The sequence below is a fragment of the Mustela lutreola genome, chromosome 2 (genome assembly GCF_030435805.1).
Source record: "Mustela lutreola isolate mMusLut2 chromosome 2, mMusLut2.pri, whole genome shotgun sequence".
In the NCBI taxonomy this organism is placed as follows: Eukaryota; Metazoa; Chordata; class Mammalia; order Carnivora; family Mustelidae; genus Mustela; species Mustela lutreola.
Window position 1 is genome coordinate 164,585,912 of NC_081291.1, and position 27,070 is coordinate 164,612,981.

The 27,070-nt window shown below is 38.2% G+C and overlaps 2 protein-coding genes across 5 annotated transcripts in view; one reads left to right on the top strand and one right to left on the bottom strand.

Moving 5' to 3' along the window:
- Nucleotides 1–12,473, bottom strand: part of ATP6V1A (ATPase H+ transporting V1 subunit A) — a 61,949-nt gene extending 49,476 nt beyond the window's left edge. Inside the window, exons 1-2 of one of the 3 annotated variants that reach the window (XM_059164088.1) lie at nucleotides 12,241–12,473; nucleotides 11,839–11,886 (exon numbers count right to left, since the gene is read on the bottom strand). The gene's annotated coding sequence lies outside the window, so the exon portion shown is untranslated. The other 2 variants (XM_059164085.1, XM_059164086.1) reach the window with 2 other exon arrangements.
- A 593-nt stretch (nucleotides 12,474–13,066) lies between these two features.
- Nucleotides 13,067–27,070, top strand: part of NAA50 (N-alpha-acetyltransferase 50, NatE catalytic subunit) — a 37,627-nt gene continuing 23,623 nt past the window's right edge. For both annotated transcript variants that reach the window (XM_059164089.1, XM_059164090.1), the window contains exon 1: nucleotides 13,067–13,404. In XM_059164089.1, the coding sequence (XP_059020072.1) occupies nucleotides 13,397–13,404 (8 nt within the window). In that variant the 5' untranslated portion in view covers nucleotides 13,067–13,396. The remainder of the gene's footprint in view (nucleotides 13,405–27,070) is intronic.

Here is a 27,070-nt window from a genome sequence, read left to right on the forward strand (position 1 = left end):
TGTTTATAGCAGCTTTATTTATAACAGCCAAAAGGTGGAAAGACAACCCTAATATCTATCAATGGATAAACAGATAAACAAATCTTGGTATAGTTATACAATGAAATAATACTCAGCAATGAAAAAAATGAAACACTGAAATGCTTAACAACCTGGAAGGATTCCAAATAATTATGCTAACTAAAAGGCAGACACAGAAAAAGAAAAAAAAAAGGTTCTATTTAATTAAATTCTAGAAAACGCTAACTAACCTACAATGACAGAAAAAAGATCAATGGTTGCTTAGAAATGCGTAGTGGGGAGATACAGAAGTAAGGGATTACAAGGAAGAATGAGAAAAAACCTTTTGGAGGTAATGACATGTTCACTATATTGCTTGCAGTGATGGTTTCACAGGTGTATACATGTATCAAAACATCAAACACTTTAAATATGTGCAAGTATGTCAATTATACCTCAGTAAAACTATTTTTTCCAAAAGCACAAAGCACTAGCAATATGACTTCTACAGGTTATAAACACTTACACAGTATATACTACATTCATTTTGTCAATTAATAGTTGTAAAAGAAAACGTGGCTTATGAAACTCAGAAGAGAATCTTAACCTCAGGAGCATCACAGGAGGAATTGGCAAAAACAGCCTAAAAGGTTTTTGTCTGTTTAGAATGAATTTATGTGGCTCCCGATAAGGCTGTATGAGTATACTTCAATATCCTCAAATTCAGCAAATCCTGGGAATACTTAACAGCTCAGGAGTACCAAACTCAGATATGCCTTTAAAGTACTTAATTATCTATGTTTTCAGAACAGGACTTAATGGCAATATCTTGGATGAGGATTTCGGAAAAATCTTAACCTTATCTCAAATGAATTTCTGAAATATGAGGTATAGAAAGGTTTGTCTTCCAAGTCACAGGCAAAGCTCTGATATTTTGGACATCAAAGTTGCTATGGTTCAATGACTCATTTAGAGGATAAAAGTAGAGGAAGAGTTATTGTCTATTGTTTTATACTGCTCTAGTTAGAAGTAGAAATAGTTCACAATAAAGAATTGATAGTCTGTTTATCTCTGCCTCATTACAGGTATTTCCCCCACCCTCCCTATCCAACAGTATCTTCGGGTGAGGATGAGATCATATTTAAAACACACACCCATGGCAGAACAATAGCAAGTACTGTAAATCTGCATTCAAGTACTGTAGGCACATTTGAGCACTGTAGGTACACTAAGTTGGGACCTGAGCAGATTCTGAATTTCAAGTGTCTGTTTAGGATCACATTAAAGAATTTGGTGTCAATCAGCCTGCTTTTTTGAATTAAAGATAATTTTTTGCCTTTCTTGAAACAAATGAGACAGAGGACACTGAGCAGAAGTATATTTGAAACAATTTGCGGATGCTATTACTCAGCTGAATAAAACCCCCCACTGCCCAATTCTGTGCTACCTAAGACCAGGACTTACAGGTAATCGAAAACCCATTTTTCACAAGAAAATACATAATTATTTGTACATTTAGCTATGTACAAATGGTCTTATTAATTGGCAATCTGATTTCCTATTTATTTATTTGAAAGCACTTACATAATTGTTTTGGTACATACATTTCAATGCATAAATCACATAAGCAATACTTCAAATCATAATGAGAATACTTACCATTATTTGAAAGTACCAAGAAGTCCAAATGTTCTACTTTGTTCTTATACTGACATTGTTACACCAAGTAGATATGATAGCTAGCCTATGTGATCACAAGATGGTAGATCACTCATAATTCAGGGATGCTAGAAATGTTCAAGGCATTTCACTACTCAGGTTCCCAAAGACTCAAGCTAAATGATTTGGCAGATTTCAGCATGAGATTGAGGACAAATCTGCACTTTTGTGCATTGCTAAATTCTAGAGTGATTTAGCCATTTCCACTAAATGTCAAAAGGTACAGATCCTTTGATCCAGTTCTTCTATTTCCAGGAATTTCCTTAATGTGTACAAAATGTCCTGTTATCAAAATATAATAGTCTGTTTCTTATATCAAAAGTTTGAAAATGTCCATTACTATGGAGACTAGTTAAATAACTTGTCATAGTATAAGCAGCTGTAATACTCAGCAGTATTAAGATAAACTCTGCAAAGAGATGCCCTGGATTCAAATCCTGAGTTGTATTATGAGCTGTGTGACACTGCTGGACATTTAACCACCCCATGCCCAATTTGCTTCATTTATTAAATGGGGATAAATACAGCACCTATTTCATAAGGTGTCTGTGAGGCTTCCATGAATGAATACAACTAAAACATTACAAAAAAGTGCCTGGATCAGTAGTGAACACTCAATAAATGTTACATATGATGATGATGACACATTAGTACAACTGAATACTAGACTATTATTTAAAAGAATGATGTCGCCTCAACTGTACAAATGTAAAAGGATCTCCAAGATAACATTGCTAAGTGAAAAATGTAATGTCCAGAACAATGTGAAGAGGTACTACCTTTGAGGTGGGGGAAAAAAAAAAAAAAAAGGATTGGGAGAGGAGAAAACACACACATATAAGTACATAATTTTTACTGTATTTGTACATGTATTATCCATTCAACCTGATTAAAAATATTACTGAATGATTCAGCAAGTGCTAAAACGATTAAGCCAAGTAATAAAATTACTGTATATACCTAACTGAACAAAGAGCATAGTAACTAAACAATAATGACAAATATTTATATAGATCTTATTATGTGTCAATAGATTTAATCACTTTCCTTATATAATTCATTTAATCCTCACAACACTTACTTTTACTATCTGTATTTTAAAGCTGAGAAAAATGCAGACAGATAAAAACAACTTCCTCCCAAGTCACATTGCTACGAAGTAGTAGAGCCAGGATGTGACCCAGTTGGTTGGTGCTCATACCCTTAACCTCCTTGCTATGTTGCCTCTCAACGCTACTTGAAAATTATTGGCTATTTACATATATCCCAATTATTTTCAAAAAGAAATCTGTATGTGTTGCAATAAAGAACATATATACCATCAAGTTAGTAATACTGGTAATGAAAAGAGGAAAACAAAAAAGATGAACATGAGAAACAAATACAGATGTTTACAGATGTTTTAAACATGCAACAAATCCAACTCTAAAGCATCTGCCATTTTTTTTTTAAAGATTTGTGTGTGTGTGTGTGTGTGTGTGTGTGTCAGGAAGAGAGCACAAGCAAGGGGAACAGAAGAGGGAGAGGCTGAGGCAGATTCCCCACTGAGAAGGGAGCCTGATGTGGAGTTTGATCCCTGGACCCTGGGATCATGACCTGAGCTGAAGGCAGATGCTTAATCAACTGAGCCACCCAGGTACCCTGCCATTTTCTATTAGAGCCTTGAACGATGTATTAACTTCAGCCTCTTATAAGGACTGAAGTAAAGTATTAAATAATTGTCAATACTTTTAATTTTGCCTCTTTAAAGACATTCTTATTTGAGGGGCACCTGGCCTGGCTCAGTGGGTACAGCATTTAACTCTTAATCTCAGAGTTACGAGTTCAAGCCCACATTGGACATACAGCTTACTTAAAAAAAAGAAAGAAAGGAAAAAAGACATTCTTACTTAAAGCTTTCCTAAGGAGAGTTACTCATTGTATCTGTTTTTTTTTTAATTATTAACTAAAACCCAAATGTAGACTTTTCCTTATTCTGATTTTGTCATGTGATTAAGTCAGGGGATACACCCCATATTTGTGCAATATTCTCTATCTCCCAGGCATAAAGAGTTTCTGGAAAATTTAATATCGACACCAAAAATAAAAGGTACATTTGCAACCCAATCTGGTAATGCCTAGCATTTCCCTGCACATTTTTTTTTTTTTAAGATTTTATTTATTTATTTGACACAGAGAGAGAGATCACTAGTAAGCAGAGAAGCAGGCAGAGAGAGAGGGGGAAGCAGGCTCCCTGACGAGCAAAAAGCCCGATGTGGGTCTTGATCCTGGGACCCTGAGATCATGACCTGAGCTGAAGGCAGAGGCTTAACCCACTGAGCCACCCAGGTGCCCCTAAGTCCTATTTTTTAATAACTTCAAAAATATTCCAGGACATGCCTGTGCCATGATTTATATAATGGTACTCCTGACAGACATTCCCTGTGTTCCCAGGTTTTTGCTACTATAAAACATTGCTGCAATCAACATTCACATAAATGCTTGACTGTCTTTCTTTTTTCTTTTTTAAAAGATTGTATTTATTTGAGAGAGAGAGTGAGAGAGCACATGAGCAGGAGGAAGGGCAGAGGAAGAGGGAGAAGCAGGCTCCCCATTGAGCAGTGAGCCTGACAAAGGGCTCAACTCCAGGAACCCAAGATCATGACCTGAGCCCAAGGCTGACACTTAACTGACTGATCCATTCAGGCACCTGTCTTCATTTCTAAGAAAAAGTTGCCACGGAGTGGGACTGCTGGATGGAAGAATATATATTTTCAGTATTAACAGATACTAATTTTACTAAAAACACTGTTAACAATCCACATCTCCACTAGCATCCTGTGAGCAAGTCTTCTACCTCAGATCCCTACTAGCAGTAGGTTTACCACTTAATTTTGCCGGTCAGAAAAGACTATTTCATTGTCAGCATATCGATTGCTAGTGAAGTTTTATGTCTTTTTTTCACATATGTTGAATAGATTTCTACCAAGTTCTGGTCACATGTTTATCTATGTTTCTATTGTATGGACTTTTACTTAATATGTAATAGTTCTTACAAATGTTAACTCTTTAACTGTTATACATACTTCAAACACTTTTTTTCGAATTTGCTTTTTGTTGTTTATCTTTGCCATTGAAAGTTACTACATCTAGAATGTATGTACAATGAAAATTCAGGGGATTAATATTTTAAATATTTTATTGTTTACATTTAAGCTTTTAATCCCTCTGAAATTATTTTGTGCCTGTGCTGCAAAGCAACAGCTCCTTTTCCTTATTCTGATTTTGTCATGTGATTAAGTCAGGGGATACACCCCATATTTGTGCAATATTCTCTATCTCCCAGGCATAAAGAGTTTCTGGAAAACTTAATATCGACACCAAAAATAAAAGGTACATTTGCAACCCAATCTGGTAATGCCTAGCATTTCCCTGCACATTTTCCTCTAGGCAGACAAGTTGTGTCAGTTACTTTTACTATATATGTGCCATTTTCTCCCACTGGATTGAAACAGAGCTTTGTCATGTATTAAAATTCCCTTATATGCAGGAATTTACTTCGGCTTTTAAAATTTTGCTGTGCTTATATATGCCTAAAAATATATCTGCACTGATAAAATTAAGTAATTTATTTAGTTATCTGGATAAACTGAAACATTTTCACTTAAGATATTCAGATAATTAAGATGAAATCCTTATTTAAATGCCTTAATTCTCCATATCAAATTTTTAAAAAATTTGCTGCCCAAAGCAATGACTATTGATTGTAGAAATTCACATGCACAAAAGGAAGAGTAATAAATTCTAAATCTTTCTTTAATCTCCTAGTCTAGAGATAATCACTTATTTTGATGCATTTCCTTCCAATTTTCCAATCTGTATATATAATCACCACTACATAGTTTTTATCATGCTCTTCCTTCAATTTTACAAATATTTTCCAAATTAATTAGTCTTCTCCATTCTACTTTTAAATAAACACTCCTTTTTTAAAAACTAAAGAAATAACTAAAACAAAATATGAAGTCTGGTGGTTTTTCATTGCTCAAACACATCTAGAGCTCTTCTGTATCATACCAAGCATTATCCATTTTATTTTCAACAAAGTATGCTTAACTGCTTTTCAGAAAAGAAACAAAACATGACATGTTATAGGTATAATTTTAAAAAAGATTTATCACCAAAAGAACAAGTTTTTATAGAGAGCATTAAGAGTCGAAACTGAAAATTTTTTGATACCATAAAAGTAGCCAGGTTAATCTGAAAATACCTATGAATACCAATTTTTATTTTTTAATTTTTTAAATAAATTTTTAAAATAAATTTTATTTATTTATTTGACAGAGAGAGACAGAGAGAGAGGGAACATGAGCAGGGGAAGTGGAGAGAGAGAAGTAGGCTTCCTGCTGAGCAGGGAGCTCTATTTGGGGCTCAATCCCAGGACCCTGGGATCATGACCTAAGCCGAAGGCAGACAGATGCTTAACAACTGTGCAGCTCAGGTACCCTGAATACTAATTTTTAAGAAAGTCTAATTATGGTTATAAAATTTATTAAACAGAGCTAACAACAAACAAATATAAAGAGGAGTTTTAAATAAGTTAGTCATAGATAATTTTATCACAGTAGTTAGCTAATTTTAAAAGTAGCTTTGATAGTTTCAAGTAAAAAGAAGAACCTATACTGGGAATATATACACCCATTCCAGCTCTCTTTATAAACACATACTCAAAAAATGTATTTACTATATATACAATATGTATATACTATATGCATAAAAGAATACACTTATAGGAACCAGAGTCACTTTCATTTCACAATAGGAAAAAAAAAAGAATTTTACAACTTTTAAAGTCTCTACAGAAGGAAATTAAAGAAATTAAATGGAAAACACTTACCACAATTTATTTCACCAAAATATAGAGGTTAACATTAAATTCAATAATCTCTTCATAAAATTTTTCCTTAGAACAAATGAGTAATAAATTTTTCAGGATTAAGGTGAAACATAAACTCATGATAACTATTTTTCAATTATTATCTAATTTACTGGTATTTTTCCAGTATAAAACCATTAATCTTTGTGAATCATGAATTTAGAAGAATTTTTTTACTCTAGTTCATGTCCCTGTTATATTCTCTACATACCCCTACTTCATCTGAGGACAAAAATGAAATATAAAGACATGTAAAATAAAAGGTAAAATTTTTAAACATAAGCATAAATTCAAAAGTCCCTTCTCTATAGCGCTGTACAATTTTAATGTATTTCTATAATGCAGTGTAGAGATAAAAATTTAGGAAAAGAAGAAATACCTCCTTAAATTGATTCCACATATTAATAATCATGAGCTTTGGAAAATCTATATAAAAACATGAAGTCACTGAAGTTGCCAAAATAATGGGACTCATGTTGATATTTCTCAGTTTCTATTGATAAATCCGTTTTAGAATCTTTGCTGTAAATACATTTTTCTAGTCCTCTATTTTTTGGTAATAGCCTCATTTCAAATTATATTCATTTCTCTTCATCCCAAACTTGCTCAATTTTAAAGGATGCCTTAAGTGTCCTTTAAAAATTCAGTATATAGAAGGCGCCTGCGTAGCTCCATTGGTTAAGTGGCTGCCTTTAGCTCAGGTCATGATCCCAGGACACTGGGATGGAGCCCCACATTCCCCTCCCTGCTCAGCGAGGTGCCTGCTTTTGCCCCTCCTCCCTGCTCATGCCTGCTCATGTGCACGTACCGGCAGTGCTTTCTGTCTTAAATAAATAACATCTTAAAAAAAAAAAAGTTCAGTATATAAAACCAAACCAGGTAAGAGTACAGTTAACAAAAATTTACAAAGCATGTACTAGGCTCCCTGTATTCATGATCTAATTCAATAGCACCTATGGGATAAACTTAAATATGAGAAAATTTAAGCTTAGATTAAATAAATTGTCCAAGATCATACAGCCTAAATAAGTGGTAGGGCCAGAACCTGAACCCAGGTCGGTATGACTGGGAAGTCTACATTCATGAAGTCTACACTATCTTGCTTTACATTTAAATACCAGTTAGTTTTTGGGATGCCTGGGTGGCTCAGTCGTTGAGTACTTGCCTTCAGCTCAGGTCATGATCCCAGGGTCCTGGGATCCAGTCCCACATCAGGCTTCCTGCTGAGCAGGAAGCCTTCTTCTCCCCCTATTCCACTCCCCCTGTTTGTGTTCCCTCTCTGTCTCTCTCACTCTCTGTCAAATAAACAAATAAAATCTTAAAATAAAATAAATACCACTTAGTTTTTAAAATACTTTCATATAAAGGCAACCCTCCTACGCTGTTAGTGGGAATGCAAACTGGTGCAACCACTCTGGAAAACAGCATGGAGGTTCCTCAAAAAGTTGAAAATAGAGCTACCCTACGACCCAGCAATTGAGAATCTGGGTATTTACCCTAAAGATACAAACATAGTGATCCAAAGGGGCACGTGCACTTGAATGTTTATAGCAGCAATGTCCACAACAGCCAAACTATGGAAAGAACCTAGATGTCCATCAACAGATGAATGGATAAAGAGATGGTGTATATATACACAATGGAATACTATGCAGCAGAATATGAAATCTTGTCATTTGCAACGACGTGGATTGAACTAGATATGCTTAGCATATAGTATTATGTACTATAGTATTATGCTTAGTATTATGCTTAGCAAAATAAATCAATCAGAGAAAGACAACTATCATATGATATCCCTGATATGAGGAAGTGGAGATGCGACATAGGGGTTCTGGAGGGTAGGAAAAGAATAAATGAAACAAGATGGGATCGGGAGGGAGACAAACCATAAGAGATTCTTAAACTCACAAAACAAACTGAGGGTTGCTGGGGGAGGGGGTTAGGGAGAAGGTGGTGGGTTATGGACATTGGGGAGGGTATGTGCTATGGTGAGTGCTGTGAAGTGTGTAAACCTGGTGATTCACAGACCTGTACCCCTGCGGCTAATAAGACATTATATGTTTACAAAAAAATAAAAAAATATATTAAAAAAATACTGTCATATAGATTATGTAGGGTTTCTCTCACTTGAACTCACAATACCCTCAAGAGGAGGTATTAAATTAGTATCAAATCCTAAGCCTCCACTCTCAACTTTACTTTAAAAAGCATATAACTAAAGTGGGAAGGTTAAACGATCATCCCCTGATTTTCACTCTAGTGCTGTATCACTTGTAGCCTATACAGAGCCACATTTTTAAGGACAGCTCACTCTTCTTCCCTTCCATACATGGACAATAACCATATCTACTAGTAAACATATATGCTGTGAAAATACGTTGATCACAGCATTAATAAAATCTGTGTTTCTGTCTATTCTTCTGACCATGATTTGGATGGTTATTATTACCAAATTATATCTGAAAACTAATACTTAGTATACAACCATAGAAGGACCTATAATTTTTAAGAGATTTAAAACTAGCTTAACCTTCCTGTCAAACATTCATTCAGTAAATAAGTAAAATTTACTAAAGACTCATCAGGTACTTCAGCATCCTGGTTCTGAAGACACAATAGTAGAGTCACTATCCTTGAACTCCTAGGAGCTTTATGGTTTACTAAGGAACAGCCCAACCAACAGTAATCAAATACAATGTGCTAGAAGTGAAAACAGAAGAACAGAAAACAGTGTAAGTGCTGTAGGACTGAGGGGCTAGTTCTGCCAATAGGGGGACAAAGCATTCTTGGTGGTGCTGATAATCTACAAAGGCAGAGAAATATTAAGACCTCAGACACTGCCTACAAGCAATGTCAGGGATTTTAATACAAAAACTCCTGTGGATCATTTACTGTTGGGACGATAGCACAATTCCCTAATGAAGTTAAGGTTTCTCCTTGTAATACTCATAAAACTGGTAAAAAAGCTAGCTTCAGGGGTGACTGGATGGCTCAGGTGGTTAAGCACTGGACCCTTGATTTTGCCTGGGGTCATGATCTCAGGGTTGTGGTATCAAGCCCCACGCCTCCCACCCTGCGCTCAAGGGTAGAGTCTGCTTAGCCCTCTCCCTCTGCTCCTACCCTAGCTCTCTCTAAAATAAATAAATGAAGTCTTAATTTAAAAAAAAAAAAAAGAAAGTTAGTTTCAGAAATGGCTTCCTAGCTTCAAATCATTTGTTTGTGTATGAATTACACATAATGTTAAAGCTCTTTTTCACACTCAACTTTAATAGCAATTTAGTTACCAATTCCTGCAGCTAATCTCATTAGTGGTCTAAACTACTGCTTTCAGAGTTCCCTAAAATTGGGGAAATTATGAAGTAAAACTGCAGACTCATTCACAACCTCTTTCATACTGACATTTTCCCCTCTAGTACTTAATGCTCTTTAGCTGGTTTTTCTCTTTCCTGCTTTGGTCTCACCCAGACAGGACTGGTTTGGACTTCCAGAGCTTTTAAAAAAATGAGGCTTATTTGCTGGAATGTCTCCTGGCCAATGAAGCAACACTGCTTATGTTTTTCTCTCCTCTAGAGATTAGAGAGCCTCACTCTGGAGCAAACTGATGGATGAAACTGTATTTATTTTTGGTAGCATGCGTGGCTACCTAAACATACCAGTAGACAGGACAACAGCACAAAATGCTAAAACTGTAAATTCAGGATAGAGGTCTTGTTTATTACTGAGGGAAAGCAAGGCCATTTTTAAAGTTATGGTTTTTTGGCAAGGAGCATCAATCGGTGGGTTATTCTATTTTGAACTTACTATAAAAAATGTTTTGTTAAATTAATATCACACTAGCATTTTAACCTTTTGTTCCCCTTAACAGAATCAGTTTATTGTAGAGAATTTGGATGATACAGAAAACCAAAAACAAATCAATCACATCCACTACTCAAAGATAAAGAATTCCGGGGCGCCTGGGTGGCTCAGTGGGTTAAGCCGCTGCCTTCGGCTCAGGTCATGATCCCAGGGTCCTGGGATCGAGACCCACATCGGGCTCTCTGCTCAGCAGGGAGCCTGCTTCCCTTCCTCTCCCTCTGCCTGTCTCTCTGCCTACTTGTGATCTCTGTCTTTCAAATAAATAAATAAAATCTTTAAAAAAAAAAAAAAAAAGATAAAGAATTCCATCTTCCTCACTTCTCAGCCCACTAACGATTATTTTATTACATTGGCTAGGAAACTACAAGGTATAGCAGAGAACATGACTTTTCAAATTTTAAAAAAGTTTAAATTTTAAAAATCAAATTTGTAACTTCTGTAAGGCCTTTCAATTTAAAAGAAGCAGGGGACTTTCTGAGTTTGCAGTATAAATAAAAGAGTTTAACCCCAAACTAGAAAACACTCTTCCCTAAATTAAAGCACATTGTTTAGGGTCAAAACATTGGTTATACATTACATATGACGTGGGTACTGAGTACACTGGGTTGGGCAAGAACCTAAGCAAAATAATTTCTGTATTTTCACAAAACACTATTCACCAGAATCTGAAGTAGTCACTTGGAGTTACACAAATAGGGAAGGCTAAGAAGGAATTAAGTGTTACTTAATATAAATTTACCCACTGGTCAAGAAATTGATTGGGAAGCGCGATTAGGTAGGATTTCAGATAGAAAGGACGAAAGAGAATGTCAAAGGCAGAAAATATAAAGTAAGTGATATCTTGACTTAACCTTCTTACGTCTAAGTTTAAGGTCAAATACATTTGGTTTCATTATATTTCCAGCCCAATCAGTTTCTGAAGAATTACTTCCCTGTCGGGGAAACCCAGTCAGTTTTCCATAAGCTAGTCTGGGTCTCCTGCAGAGCACGAAACCGCAACACCATCATCTTTCAACGCCTCCCCATTCAATTGAGACTGGCGCATTACCAACACCTCTTGTTTTGAAGCTAGTACATCTTTATTCTTTCAAATGTTTTCTCCCTTCCTGCATCATAAAATCAGAGAAAGGTAAAAGGCCTGCTTTTACCCTTCCAAGGCCAACCAAATTATGTGAATACCCACAGAACGTCTCATACAGGGCTGTCAGATTAAAAACTCCGAATTATTGAGAAAGCACATTCGGAGCAAGCTTTACAGTGACTCCGCAGTGAGGCCACATCAGTGACATTCTCTCCCAAGCCCGTCTCACCGGAGACGCCTCTGCCTCCAGGGTTTTTCCTACCTCCCAGCTTCCCAGCTCAAGGCTGAAGATAAAGACGGAGCAGGGCCTCTGCAAAAGAATGGGTTTTGGGGAATAAGACCCGGAGACTACTGCGGACCCCGAGAAAGGGCTGAACCAAACCCATTATCCGAAGCCCCAAAGACTCCGAATAGGGAGCCATAATGGCCGCACTCACCCCCAACCCCGGGAAAGGTGGACGTCTCACCCCTAAGTGGCGGGGGCAACCACAGGGGGGGAAGCGAGGGTCAGGAAAACTGGAGAAAAGAGCTCCTAGCCAGTGCAGGATGACAGCGAGGAGAAAGCCCCGGACAACGGAGGCTGGCCGTTCACACTTGCTCTTCTCTTCCTCTTCCCACCCCTTCTCCTCTTCCCACCAGTCGCCGGTTACCGGTCGCCGCTCACCTGCCGGGGCGCGAGGTGCAGAAACAGTACCGATCACGGACCAGAGGCTCTGTCACAGCGGGCGGGGAAGTCTTCAGCTGCAGAGGGGGGCGGGCCCAGATATTCACGTGACCTCGAGCTCCGCCCTGCCGCCCCCAGGCGGGCGTGCTGCATTTCGGGGACCTGTATTTTTTGCGAATCGTTTGACCATTTATTTTCTTGCGATAAAACCAGAGAAAAAAACAAAAAATTTCCCAAAGACTGTGTCGTAAAGTGTAATGTAGAGGGCGTGCGTGAAATGGGTTAAAATGCATTGCTAAGGAAGTGACGTTTATGCTATGATCTAGGGACCGGAAATGGCGACGGCATTCTGTACCACAGTGGCCCGCCGCTGAAATCCCAGGTTTAAACCCAGGCAATCACGTGACCTCAAAACTTGGCTCGTGCTGGACGGAAGCCAAGTTATTCGGCCGATTGTTAATTACGTTAGTCTTCAAAACATCTCATTTGTTTGGGTCTTCCACAGATTTCTTTTACATTTAGAAGAACCATTATAAAATCCTATTAGGAGACAGCGTTTGAAGGTCATTCCGGAGACTACCAACTGGAAGAACAGGACTGGGCCGGGGAAGATTGATCTTGCTAAAATTGGAGAAGAGAGGGAGGGGTGGAAAAATCCGGATTTTACCGCCAGGGCCTACCGGGCAAGCCCCACGAGTAATGTCGCAAGGGATGGGAGGAGAAAGATGACGCCAGAGGCCACAGCCCAGTAGGAAAATGGAGGTCCTGAAATGGAGGGGGAAGGGTGCGCGGAGGCCAGCAGTGCGGCTGCGCGCAAGGCGGCCGGCGCGCCGGCGCGCAGAGGGGGCGGGGTGAAAGGTCAGAGCGCGGCGGCGGGTCTGGCTGGCGGCGGCGGCGGGCGAGAGTGGATAGCCCGGTGTGCACGTGTGGAGAAGCGGCGGCACAGCGCGGCGGCGAGAGACACCCCCGCCCCCTCCGGAGACGCAGGGCTGCGCTTGACTCTCGCGGCCTCCGTCACCCGCTCGGCTCCCTGCCCTAGGCGGGGAGGCCGGCTTGTGGGGGTTGAGTGGCCCGAGCTGAGGGCGCGGAGAGCTCAGGGCGGCGACGACAACGGCGTTGATATCGGTGGTAACAACGGCCTCAGCAGGCGGGGAAGATGAAAGGGTGAGGAAGGGCAGCCGGGCAGGGCCGGGCCGGCGGGGTAGAGGGGCTGCAAAGACGGGGAGAGATTCCGGGCGAAGACCCGACGGAGGGAGATTTCTGGGCTGCTCTCTGCTCAGCGGAGGGGGCGGATGCTTGGCGCGGGGCTGTTGGCGGGCTGAAGGGCCAGCAGAGGCAAGACCCCCGGAACCCAGGATTTCGGCCCGGAGGATGAGTGTGGGTTGAACGGAGACCATCAGCCGAGTAGGGCAACAGGGAAAAGCTCTTGTGAGGCGCCTTGGGCCTCCCACCCGGGGGCGGACGTAGGACCCACCCCCGGCCCGCCACTCCAAGTGCAGTAGTGTAGTTGTCCTCTTCAGATCCAGGCTCAGCCTTGGGATCCGCGGTCTTTGACACCTTTCAGGCTTACTCACACTTGAGAGCTCTGCAGAACCTTCTGGAGGGAGAAGGAATTGGAATAAAGAGCATGGAGAGGAGTATTAAGAGCTAGTGACTCAACTGGATTTGGGTTGGGTCAGAGCGAGTGGAGGAGGGGGAGAGAGCGTGAGCTCTTGTATTCTTGGGGTGCCAAAATGTTTAAGGAAGTATTGCCGATCAGTAGGTGGAGCTATTGCTACAGTAGTTTGCTGTTGCCCCTATGCTGGGGGGGAGGGACGGTGAGGGGCGGTCCTTGGATACTGCAACGAAGCTTTTCTGAGGTGATTAGCAAAATTAATATCTTCCAGTTTTTCTTTTGAATAAAATTAGGGATTATTTTGGCTCAACTATTTCCATTTGGATATCAGTTCACTATTAAATTACATACTATTAAAATATTAACGACATAACACGGTGTTTTAAAATATTTCCTAAATTAGCCGTTTTGGAGCTCTCCTTTTATCAATGTTAGAAGCTTTCTGAGATGCCTGGATTTTTTTTTTGTATTATAGCAAGTCAGTTAATATATGTTGAGTTAGTGAAGTCTTTCAAACTGTTCAGCCTTCTGAGGATGAACTAAAAGTCAGTCTTCGAAAAATCCCATGCTGCGTGAAACAAGGCATGTATATGTATCGGTGTGTATATGTGATTGGGGTCGAAGAGGTCCAAGAAGTCCAAGAAGGGGGTTAATTGACCTTGGGTCTGTACATGGTTTCTTACTCCGATGTTGCTTTAAACAATGGAAATTAATTCTAATGTTGAATTGTTTTTCCATTAAACTTCAGAAATGATGAAATTTTCATAGTACCTTCATATTAAACATCAAGTTCTAAAGAGTTCCGATCAGAATACTAATTGGGTATGGAAACTATTTGCAGCGCTTGAATCATGATCTATGAAGTTTGGTTGTTTTATATATGATCCAGTATAATTTAGTGAGGTTTTTCTTCTTTTTTACCCCCTTTCTCTTACTCGTTTTTATTACCTTTTTTTTTTTTTTGGTAACATTTTATTTATTTGACAGAGAGCAGGAGCAGGGGAAAGAGGGAGAAGCAGACTCCCTGTGAAGCAGGGAACCCTAGGGGGCTGAATCCCAGGAGGACCATGACCCCAGAGGAATGCGGACTCTTAACTGACTGAGCACTCTTCGTCTTTTATTCTTATCTTTTTTTCTCAGTACACAATACTTCTCATCTTGTTCTGTTAGAGTACTAAAAATGAGGCTGAATAGTTCCCACAGTTGAGACTGCATGGATTTATAAAGGAAGGTTTCCAAGAGAAGTTCTATTCTGGGTGTTTAGATCCAAAATCTTTGGTCTAGCTCAGTCTTGCTAGGGTGTAATGTTCTTTCTGATGCCTAACTTGGCAATAGAAATGGGGTCAAACAGTGGTATTATTCACAGTCTACCTTCAGTTACCTTGAGTGTTGAAGGCAATTTTTTTTTTTTTTTTAACTTAAAAGGGTGATTTATGTGTAATAACATGATGGTGGCAAATGCCCAGAAATGAGTAACTGGCCAAATTTAGAGGAAATTTATAGTTACTGAATTTGTACTGCCAGCCAGCAGCTAGCCCTCAAATGAAGAGTTTAAGTGTAGTTCCTATCACTATGATTGGAAACTTAAAGTTGTGTTCCTAATGGTAAACTTTTAAGATGATTTCACAGGAATAGTCCCTTTAACTTCCCAGGTGAATAACTACCACGTAAGATGGGACTTAAAAATTTTTTTCATTTCTAAATCTTGTATTTAAGACACAGAAAAAATGAAGACAATAGACATTTAAAAGATTCTAAGCTCCTTTAGTTCGAAGAATTGTATCACCATGCACAATGTAGTTAGTGTTATAGTCCTGACTCTTGGTTTGGAAAGGCCTGTGAAAATGAAACCATGGTCCTGATTATATATTTTTGTAGGAAATTTTATTTGCTAAGAGTTTTATTGTATATTGAGCTAACTGAACTTTAAGTTGAATAGAAATATCTAAAATTGGAAACATGAAGAACTTCTAACTCTAAATCAGTCTACTATTTAAATATTTTATGTCATCTGTGTTGCCTATCATTTTCAAACTTTTAAGACTTACTATTTTATCTGATTTTTCTTCATACTTACAGTTTGTTTTTATTAGTAGTAGCAGTAGGACATTCCATTGTATTGGCGTGTATTTTTGCCTTTTCTCCAAAGTAGATAAATTTTCAGTTTTTAATTATTGCATGTATTTATATACATGGTCTAGAAACTTGAGGGTATATTACAAGATGTTATTTCCTTTGTACTGAAGCTGCTTATTTTTATAGACCCAGGGATGTCGGTTGAATTTGTGGATGGCAGGCTGATAATTTTTATCTATTATTACTCTCTAGGGAAGATGATATTCGAGCAAGAAGTCACAGCCATGACTGAGATGGCAATATAACTAGTCAGTATAATAGAAAGTAAAATACTGTATTAGAATCCATTTACCTTTAAATTTTGGCAAAGAGGTATAAATTAGTTCTAATAAAAATGTGTTTGGGGCGCCTGGGTGGCTCAATCTGTTGAGCTTTTGGCTCTGGATCTCAGCTTGGGTCTTGATCTCCTGGTGGGGAGTTTGGCATCATATTGGGATCTACACACTGGGGAGGAGTTTACTTTAAAAAAAAAAAAAAGGGACGCCTGGGTGGCTCAGTTGGTTAAGCAGCTGCCTTTGGCTCAGGTCATGATCCCAGCGTCCTGGGATTGAGTCCCACATCGGGCTCCTTGCTCGGCAGGGAGCCTGCTTCTCCCTCTGCCTCTGCCTCGGCCTGCCATTCTGTCTGCCTATGCTCACTCTCCCCCTCTCTCTCTGATAAATAAATAAAACCTTAAAAAAAAAAAGTGTTTAACAAGGTATGAATACATGCAAAGTAAAGATGGGGAAGTAGGTAGGTAAGAATAGTATAATACAGGGACGCCTGGGTGGCTCAGTTGGTTGGACGACTGCCTTCGGCTCAGGTCATGATCCTGGAGTCCCGGGATCGAGTCCCGCATCGGACTCCCAGCTCCATGGGGAGTCTGCTTCTCTCTCTGACCTTCTCCTCATTCATGCTCTCTCTCACTGTCTCTCTCTCAAGTAAATAAATAAAATCTTTAAAAAAAAAAAAAAAAAAAGAATAGTATAATACAGTATATAGAACAGTGTAGTTCTCAAAGTAGCAGATTCTGCTGTCCAAAGAATCTATGTTGAAGTACAGTTAGTTACCTCTGACAGCATATGGACTGGGAAGAATAAAAGAGTTTTCTGAAGTGCTGGAAATATTCTCTATCTTTACTTTGGCTATTGATTGCATAGATACATATGTTAAGTCAATGAGCTGTGAACAAGATTTGTGCTCTTTACCATACAAATTCTATACTTAAGTAAAACAGATTTGTTTGTTTTTTAAGGTTGTATTGCTGTTTTTTGTAGGGGGACAGGCAGTGAGGCTGAAGGAGAATTCAGGAACTTTTATAAACCTCCAGTTCATACTCTTGCTTCTTCTATGAATCCAATCATTTATGGGATGTGGATTGAGATACTGTATTTTAAAATACTTTGTAATATTCCCTTGCTTTGTCGAGATGAATTAACATAAAATATAACCTACCTGTGCCACAATTTCTTTATAATCAATATAATGGTGTAACCGATATAAGAGAGAAGTGAAAGTAAACTATAATGTTTTTATTTCAATATGTAAGTGATCAGGTACAACTATACCATAGATCATAAGATCTATGTTTGCATCTGTCTGTAAATAAAATCATATGATTTAGAAAGTAGATCTGCCAATACAGATGTGTGCATTGTTGACTAATGCTATGTTGCCATCAGTGTTGGTGATTTTTTTCCAGTGATTGTGGACAACTGGTGGTAAAGTTTTGAACAAAGAATAATCATGGATTTCAGGGTTGAAAAAGGATTTTTAAAGGTTATCTATACAAAGCATTAGCTTTCAAAGCCAGTGCTTTGCCAGACCAAACTAATACCTATATTAAATTTCACTTTACTTACATTACCATTTTGGCCTGTGGAAATCCTTTTGAATTTTGATTTTCTCTTACACATATTAGGTATGACTTCCAGCTTTATGCCATATGAAAAGATAAATCTTTTCAATTATTTAAATAGTTGTCTTTATTTTTTTTTTTTTAAGATTTTATTTATCAGAGAGAGAGAGAGGGAGAGCAAGTGAGCACAGGCAGACAGAATGGCAGGCAGAGGCAGAGGGAGAAGCAGGCTCCCTGCTGAGCAAGGAGCCTGATGTGGGACTCGATCCCCCAAGACCCTGAGACCATGACCTGAGCCGAAGGCAGCTGCTTAACCAACTGAGCCACCCAGATGTCCCGTCTTTATTTTTTTTTAAGGACAGCCTACAGAAACCATTAAAGTACCAGTTGTAACCAATAGAAACTTCTTTTCATCACAGAAATGAAAATTGTATGTATTATAGTTTATAAAAACTATATATTTGTCTTATGGCAAATACTGCTTTTTCTTGATTTGATCTCTTCCATTGGTTCCTATATACATTCATTGCCTGACTTATTGGAAGAATGTTAGTCCTGTCCTGTGCAATACAGGAATGGCTAGCTACAGTAAGTAGGCTGTTAAACAGATGAAATGTGGCTTGTGTTATTGAGGAACTGAATTTTAATTAAAATTTTATTTTTTATTTTTATTTTTTGAAAGATTTTATTTACTTATTTGACAGAGAGCACAAGCAGGGGGAGTGGGAGAGGGAGAAGCAGGCTCCCCACTGAGCAGGGAACCCTGTGCAGGACTCTGTCCCAGGACCCTGGGATCATGACCTGAGCAGAATGCAGATGCTTAACCAGCTAAACCACCTAGGCGCCATGAATTTAAATTAAAATTTTAGTTTTAAAAACTGATACTCAAAGTCAGTTGTTGGATAATTTTCAAGTATGTTTGGAACAACCTGGATTGGTGAATCTATAGTTTGTGAAATGTAAATATAGATCAAGTGTTTCCAAGGAAAATTAGCATCTGAATTGAGATTTGCTCTGTACTACACACTGGATTTTAAAAAGACTTGGTATGGGGGTGCCTAACTGACTCAGTCACATGTCTGGGTAACTCTTGATCTCGGGGTTGTGAGTTTAGGCCCCATGTTGGATTTAGAGATACCAAAAATAAGCAAATAAACTTTAAAGACTTAGTATGAAAAAAAAATTCTTAAAGAAGTGAAATTAATTTTTATTTTGATTGCATGTTGAAATGATTTCATCTGTTTCTTTTTGCCTTGTTAACGTAGATACTAGAAATTTTTAAATTACATATGTAACTCAAATTGTATTTGTTTTGGATAGTGCTGTGCTAGATCCAAAAAAAAAAAAATTCGTGTAAAACATGATCTCTTTTTTTAGCATCCAATTTTAGATGGTTGTTTTTTTTTTTTTTTTTGGTCAGAGAGAGAGCGAGCGAGAGCAAGCACAGGCAGACAGAGTGGAAGGCAGAGTCAGAGGGAGAAGCAGGCTCCCTGCGGAGCAAGGAGCCCAATGTGTGGGACTCGATCCCAGGACGCTGGGATCATGACCTGAGCCGAAGGCAGCTGCTTAACCAACTGAGCCACCCAGGCGTCCCTTACATGGTGTTTCTAAACAGTAAATGTGTAGCTTGTGGGTCAACAGACAATACAGGGCTGGTCAAATACCTCTGTGATGAAGGATTCTGAGGCCACCCTTGGTTTTAGACTAAAATATTATAATCCATTCACCTTGTCTACCATGATGGAGAAGGGGTAATAGGGAGTATGCATTTGCCTTTCCTGAGCTAAGGCCTCTATTCTGCCTGTATCATTGCTGAAGCTGTTCATGGAAAACCTTGTTTTTTAAGTCCAGAGGCTTCTCATAAGTCCTCGATAGTGCTGCAGTGAATGCTTGTTTATAAAAACTACTTGACACATATCCTTATTTCTTTTGGATAATTCCCTAGAAGTGAATTTTTTGGATCAGAAGATACTTGTGTTTTTAAAGCTCTGATATTTGTTGCCACTTGACCTCTAGAAAGATAGTAGCAATTTCATACTGCCACCAGTGTATGAGAGTGCCCTTTTCTTCTCCAAGGGCTATTGGGGGAACAGGAGGGGCACTTGGAAAGACCTTAAGGAAATGAAGGAAGACAATATGGCTGCCATTTCAGCCATTGGTGATGTAAATTACCTTCTTCTGGGGTGAGTGGCATACATCAAGCAATCAAGCATTTGTAAAATGATAGAAATAACAGTTTCTTTACAAGTTGGGTTGGAGGACATATTCACATAATAGCCTAACTCTAGTTTTACTTTGCTAATTAGATGATGAATGGTATTTCTCTCCCCACCTTATTTTGGTTATTGTTATTTTGATTACTTAGTAAATTTGGATATTTCCCACTTCTACTGGCCACTTGCATGTGTTTGGACTTACCTGTTACTTTTGTAACTTAACCAGTTTTTAATTTGGATATTGAATGTTTTGACTTCAAATTGCAAAACAACCAAAGATAATGTTCTTTATTTTTTTATTTTTTTTTTTATTTTTTTTTTTTTAAAGATTTTATTTATTTATTTGACAGAGATCACAAGTAGGCAGAGAGACAGGCAGAGAGAGAGAGGAGGAAGCAGGCTCCCTGCCGAGCAGAGAGCCCGATGTGGGGCTCGATCCCAGGACCTTAGGATCATGACCTGAGCCGAAGGCAGAGGCTTTAACCCACTGAGCCACCCAGGTGCCCAGATAATGTTCTTTAGAAAATGAGGTTGAGACTTTCAAATTAGTAAATATTGTCAGAGTGATGATGCCAGTTTAGGATCCAGCTCATGCGAAGCAATTTTTTACGGATGGAACTTGTTATAAACTAAGTTAAGAAAGGAGAATTGTACTTAGGAACATTTTATTTCTCTTTCCAGAAAACTACAGTATATTTAAAGTTATACTTGGATTACATAGTAATCCATATAGATTATTATTCATAGAATAATTCATCTTTTTAAAAAATATATCTTATATGTTTATTAGAGAGCATACACACAAGTTGGGAGAAGGACAGGGCGAGGGAAAGGGACAAGCAGACTCTGCTGAGCATGGAGCCCCACTCAGGGCTCAGTTTCAGGACCCTGAGATCATGGCCCCAGCTGAAATCAAGAGTCGTACACTATTTAACAGACTGAGCCACCCAGACTCTCCAGCATAATTTATCTTCTTAAAGGAGACTTATTTTAACACAAAAAACATTGAACTAAAAGCAACCACACTTTGTAGTTCAGTGTGCCAGTAATGATTGTTCGCAGTCACTAATAGTTTTTTTTGATCTCTGGGTCTTGGTTTCTTTGTCCTTAGAAAGAATAGCTTAAATAAGAACAGCCAGAAGTTGAAAATCATGTGCCTGTTTTAATCTGTTGATAATATTTAATCAATTGGTATTTAATCTGCTGATAGCTTTGATGAGTTCTTAGATTGCCAAACCAAAAAAAAAAGTGATGTCATTAATACCTACCATGACTGCTGTGGTGTGTGTGTTACATGTTTGCCATCCCTTGTTTCTTGTTAGCTTGCTCTTTTTATGATACCAAGAAACAAAACTTTGGAATATTTGAACTGTTCTCTTTCAAGCTGTTTTCTTCATTTTGCTTTTGTGTCTCCCTTTTGAGATTTCCTCTCCCATCCTTCCCCTCTCGTGGCCCTTTTATTTTTTATAGCTACCTACTATATCTCCAGGCAATAAATTCTCTATTAATCTTTACAATAGCTCTAAAAAAGCATCCATAATCTACTAATTTATCTATAGGTTTAGTATCTTTAGTCTTTTAATGAAGCAACATTATAGAGGTGAACCAAGAGGGAAAGAAAGTGATGGGTTTTGGAATTTATTAAGTTTTATATGGCCAAAGAGGTGGGAGAGAGAGAGGCTAGGCCAGTGGCCCCAGCTAGGTGATGAGGGCTTTATATGCAGTGCTATTCAAATTTCTTTTGGTTGGTTATGTGCAGCATTAAGCATCAGAGGTAAAGTGATCAGATTTGTGTTTTTAAAAGATGATTCTGACTGCATCATGATGGCTTTGTCTCCTTGGTTCTAGTCTACCCCTTCATTAGGCTATTAGAATTTGTGTTGAAATGATTGTCTGCACAAGAGAAGGGGTATATGAGCAAGTTATGAAGATATTTGAGAAGCAGAATTAACAGATTAAAATGGGATGTAAGAGTACATATAAAACTAAATTTTTATATTGGATGGGTGATGGGACTATTTATTAAAGATTGAGAATAGGGTGTTTTAACTTACTGTGGAGGATGGTGAGTTCATTTTTCAATGTGTTGAATATGAGGTTCCTGTAGAGATAACTAGTAAGCAGTTAGAAAATATATGCTTGGATTCCGAGACTTGGAAGTAAAAGCAACATTTAGGTTGTAGTAAGGGAAAAGCCATAGCTGGGAAGGAGCTCTAATTGAAGATATTGATGACCATGGAACACTTTTTCCTAGAATTATTTTATTATCTTTAGGTTATAACCTTAAGTAGATTATATCTAGTGTGTGTTTAGCACTTCCTGTACCCAAGCAAATAATTGCTGAGATTTTTGCACACTTTATACTCGCACTCATGCATCTTGTAGAGCTAATCCACCCATCATCACTTTCTTAATACCTGCTAAACCTCTAGAACAGTGATAGTCAACCAGGGTTATATCTCCCATCCCTGGATAACTGGTAATGTGTGGAGGCATTTTGGGTTGTCACAGTGGGGTGGGGCATTTTGTGGGTAGAGGCTACAGATAATGCTAAATATCCTACAGTGCTCCAGAATCCCCTTCACAAAGAATTATCCAGCCCAGAATATCAGTAGTACTAGGACTGAGAAACCCTAAAATCTAGATGATATGAGAGAAAGCCCATCAGTTAAATTAAGGACCTAGAGATTCTTGGGCTTACTGGAAGTAGTTCATCAATTCCTTGAAATATTTGAGGTCCTGCTGTAAGTCTTGTAGCTCAGTAAAAGAGGTAAGGTATAAAAATAAATGCTCACAGCAGAGAGCTGCTGTGCCTTCAAAGGGTACAAACAGTGTAATATATAGTTCAGATGATGTGGAAATCTCAGCAGGATGACAGGTTAAGGCCTTATGAGCAATTAGTTTTTAAGCTGTGCTTTGATAAATTTTCAGTGGACTGACTTTTAAGTTAAAGGAATTTATACTTTAGAGGAAATCACTCTTTCGTGTAATTTACTTGAAGGCAAGAGTTTAGAACCAGATTACTGCTAGCTGAGAAAAAATTACCTACCCTAAGCCCCTTAAAATTTTGTATCAAAGGACCATAGGCATACATTGATCCTTACTAAAATACTTTAATCCCCTTTGTCATTAGTACACTTTACATGAATGTTCCTGGTTTGGTATTTCGCTCTCTCAGTAACCTTGAGTAAAGATGACTCTTTTGAAGGGGAGTCCTATGTATGGTTGATATTGCACTATAAAGGAAATTTGTAGGCATAGGCATGGTTCTAGCTTTGTTGATAAATGGCTATATAACCACAGGTACATCTCTCTGGGCTTCAGTTCCATCATCTGTGAAATGAAGAGGAATGGACCCATTGGCTTCAAAGGTCCCTTCCAGATCAAACACTGCACAAGAAGTGACCAAGTAGTTAAAATGGTTAGACTTTAAACCTTCTGTATACAGTCCTTCATTTTCTCTTTTTTTATAGTATAACTTCAGTCAGACTTCATGGAGAAAGACATATTGTGTGTAGTCACACCTCCATCTTGTGGCCCTTCAGAATATTGCTACTAAATTTTGTTTTTATAATTTTGGGCATAATTGACATCACCTTCAATAGCTAAAAACATTTGAGTGGTTATTATCTGATGTTGCTATGTTGAATACTTAACATGCATTACCATTGTAACACAGTGCTTGTTTTAAGCCATAGGTAAAGATTTTCTACCATATTCTAAGCATGAAGATGCTATGGGATTTGACTAACAGATTAATCTTGTGGTGCTGATATAAGTAAATAACTAATGGGCTCTATAAAGTAGGGGGCAGGTAACTTTTCAGGTCTAAGAACTTGGTATACATGGGTACTTCTGCTATATCAGTTTTCCCCATTTAGATTCTTATTCTAAAGTCTTTGGTGTGAAGAGACATGGGGGTTTGTTACAGATTTGAAAAACAAGGAAAAAATGACATGTCACATGAATTTGAGCCAAGAGAATAGTTTCTTAAATTACTACCGTATTCAGTTTTTACAGTTAGGGTTGTAAACTGGTGCCAACAGGAACCTGGGACCAGGCAAATAAGATAAATGAGTGAAAAAAAGACCAGAAATGTAGGTTTTATGTAAAAGCTTCTGATTTAAATATTTGCAGCCAACTTAAAAGCAAAAAAACTGTTGAGTCTAATAGATGTAGCAGATTTGACTTTTAGTCCAGGAATTTGGGGCTTATCTACAGAGTAGAGGTCCTAAGTTAATAAATTAAGATAGTTAATGTTGTTAAATTACACTGAAATGTGGGGTGCTGGGAAGGCTCAGTGGGTTAGGCATCCGTCTCTTGATTTTGGCTCAGGTCATGCATGACCTCAGGGTTGTGAGCTCAAGCCCCACTTAGGACTCCGCACTTGGAGGTGGAGTCTGCTTGGGATTCTTTATCTCCCCCTGCTTGTGCATGCACGCGCTCTCTCACTCCCTAAATAAATCTTTAAAAAAGAATAAGTTACATTGAAATCTTAATCTGAAGTAAGATAACAGTGTAGTAATTAATAACCAGGTTTTGAGATGCTGATTTGAATTTGAGACTCAATACTAGCTGTATCACAAACATTAAAGCTATAGCGTAATATACTTTGTTAACTTACATAGGGAAGATGATTTAACATTTTAAATGAAACCTACTTCTCTATGCCTGTTTTTAGCCTCTCTCCCTCACCAGAATTCTTGGATATGGAAGGTTACATCATATATACAGTGGGAGGTTTATTAATTTAGGTGGATCCTAAACTTGTGTGGTTAACATAAGAAGCCTTAATTATTAAAGATTCCACAGTGGGATATGAAAATTTGAGTTTTTAACTGGCAAGGTGATTCTGGTGTAGAGCTGGGTTTGGAATCCATTCTTGGATTTTGTGACACTGCTTCTCTAGACTTTTGCCCTTTGCTCTTTTGAAAATTGTTTCTCAAACTTCTTTATGATCTCCTGTTTGTTTACCCGTAAAATTGTTTCTTTTAGTGGTTGTGTTTTTAGATGTTCTGTTTCACTATGATTTGGTAATATCATGATCTGTTCACATAATCAGAGGATATATACAATGCAGTATTTGTATTTCAGGAAATAACTGAAAGTGATGTGTTACAAAAGGGAATTCTTATGAGATAATGTAAAGACACTGAATGCTTTCCCCCTACTATCTAATTGTTTTTATCTACTTAATGCCAACATTGCTTCCCATAACATTAGGTAGCATTTAAATTACATTATATAAATAATTTTTAAAATGACTATTCTTACCTAAAACGTGTTTGACAGTAGTTTTAATGGGAAAAAAGTGTCAGTACGTGTGGCCATTTACACCAAAGGGAAAGACTGTGTAACAAGCTATCCTGAGATTGATGGATTTAGAAGAGGAAGTATATAACTGAATAGAAGGCCCATTCTTATCCAGCTCCTATTCAACATGTCTGCAAACTGGAGGCTTAGTACAGCTGGAAATTGAGGGGTTGTGGTTTGTTAAAGGTTGAAATCCTTGCCTTTTACTGTTTTTCAAATGGTCAAGAGTAAGTCAGGCATCAAGTGCATTCTCTCATGAATTTTAGTATCAAGAGTAGCACATCTTTGTTCTTTCTTAGCCAGAGTTGATTTAAAACTTGTAAGTGCCCAGTGCTACAGCTTGTAGTCCCTTATGTAAATAAGTTTTGTTTTGTTTTGTTACGGAAATTTTCAAACACCTATAAAAGTAGTGCATTGAGCCCTCAGTACATTCAGTTCCAGTAGGTGGTATTAATTCTCATTTTGTCTTTGCCTGATCAGTACTTTCCCTTTTTCCTTTTTTGCTGAAGTACTTCAAAGGAAATTCTTTTTTTTTTTTTTTTTTTTTAAGATTGTATTTATTTGACAGAGATCACAAGAAGACAGAAAGGCAGGAGAGAGAGGAGGAAGCAGGCTCCCTGCCGAGCAGAGAGCCACATGCAGGCGCTATCCCAGGACCCTGAGATCATGACCCGAGCCGAGGGCAGAGGCATTAACCCACTGAGCCATCCAGGCACCCCCAAAGGAAATTCTTGATATACTATCCTATTCTGCCTGTAAATAATATAACATAGTATGCATCTTTATCATGGATGACTTAAAAAAAAAAAACTGTAGGGACGCCTGGGTGGCTCAGTTGGTTAAGCAGCTGCCTTCGGCTCAGGTCATGATCCCAGTGTCTTGGGATCGAGTCCCACATCGGGCTCCTTGCTCCGCAGGGAGCCTGCTTCTCCCTCTGCCTCTGTCTGCCATTCTGTCTGCCTGTGCTTGCTCTCTCTCTCTCTCTGATAAATAAAATCTTTAAAAAAAAAAAAAAAAACTGTAATACTGTAATACCTAATAATTATCTTACAATCTGATATCTAGTCTGTATTTGGTTTTTCTCATTTGTCTTACAAATGTCCTTTTCAAATCAAAATCCAGGAAGATCCACACATTTTAATTGGCTGAAATGTCTCATCACCTTTTAATCTGACAGTTTCTCCTCCTTTTTTAAAAAACAAACTTCATTTTTTTTTTTTAACATTTTATTTATTTGAGAGAAAGGGAGGGCGGGAAGGAGCAAGGGTGAGCACGAGTTGGGGGGGTGCAGAGGGAGAGGGATAAGCAGGCTCTCCATTGAACAGGGAGCCTGAGGCAGGACTCAATCCTGGACCAGGAATCATGACCTGAGGCCAAGGCAGACACTTAACCAAAACCAACCCGACTGAGCCACCTAGGTGCCCCAACAAACTTACTTTAGAATAGTTTTATAGTTTTTAGATTTACATTTGTGAAGATGGTACAGAGGATTTTCAGTTTCTGCTCTTAGTAACAGTTTACATTAGTATGATACACTATTAGAATGAAAAGGCAAGCCAGAAATTGGGTGAAAATAGTTGCAAATTATATATCAGATAAGGAATTTGTATCCAGAATATATAAAGAACTCTTATGACTCAATAAAATAAGCAATCCAATATAAAAATGGAAATTCTTTATTAATATAAAAACCTAAGGTTTATTTTCAGGCCT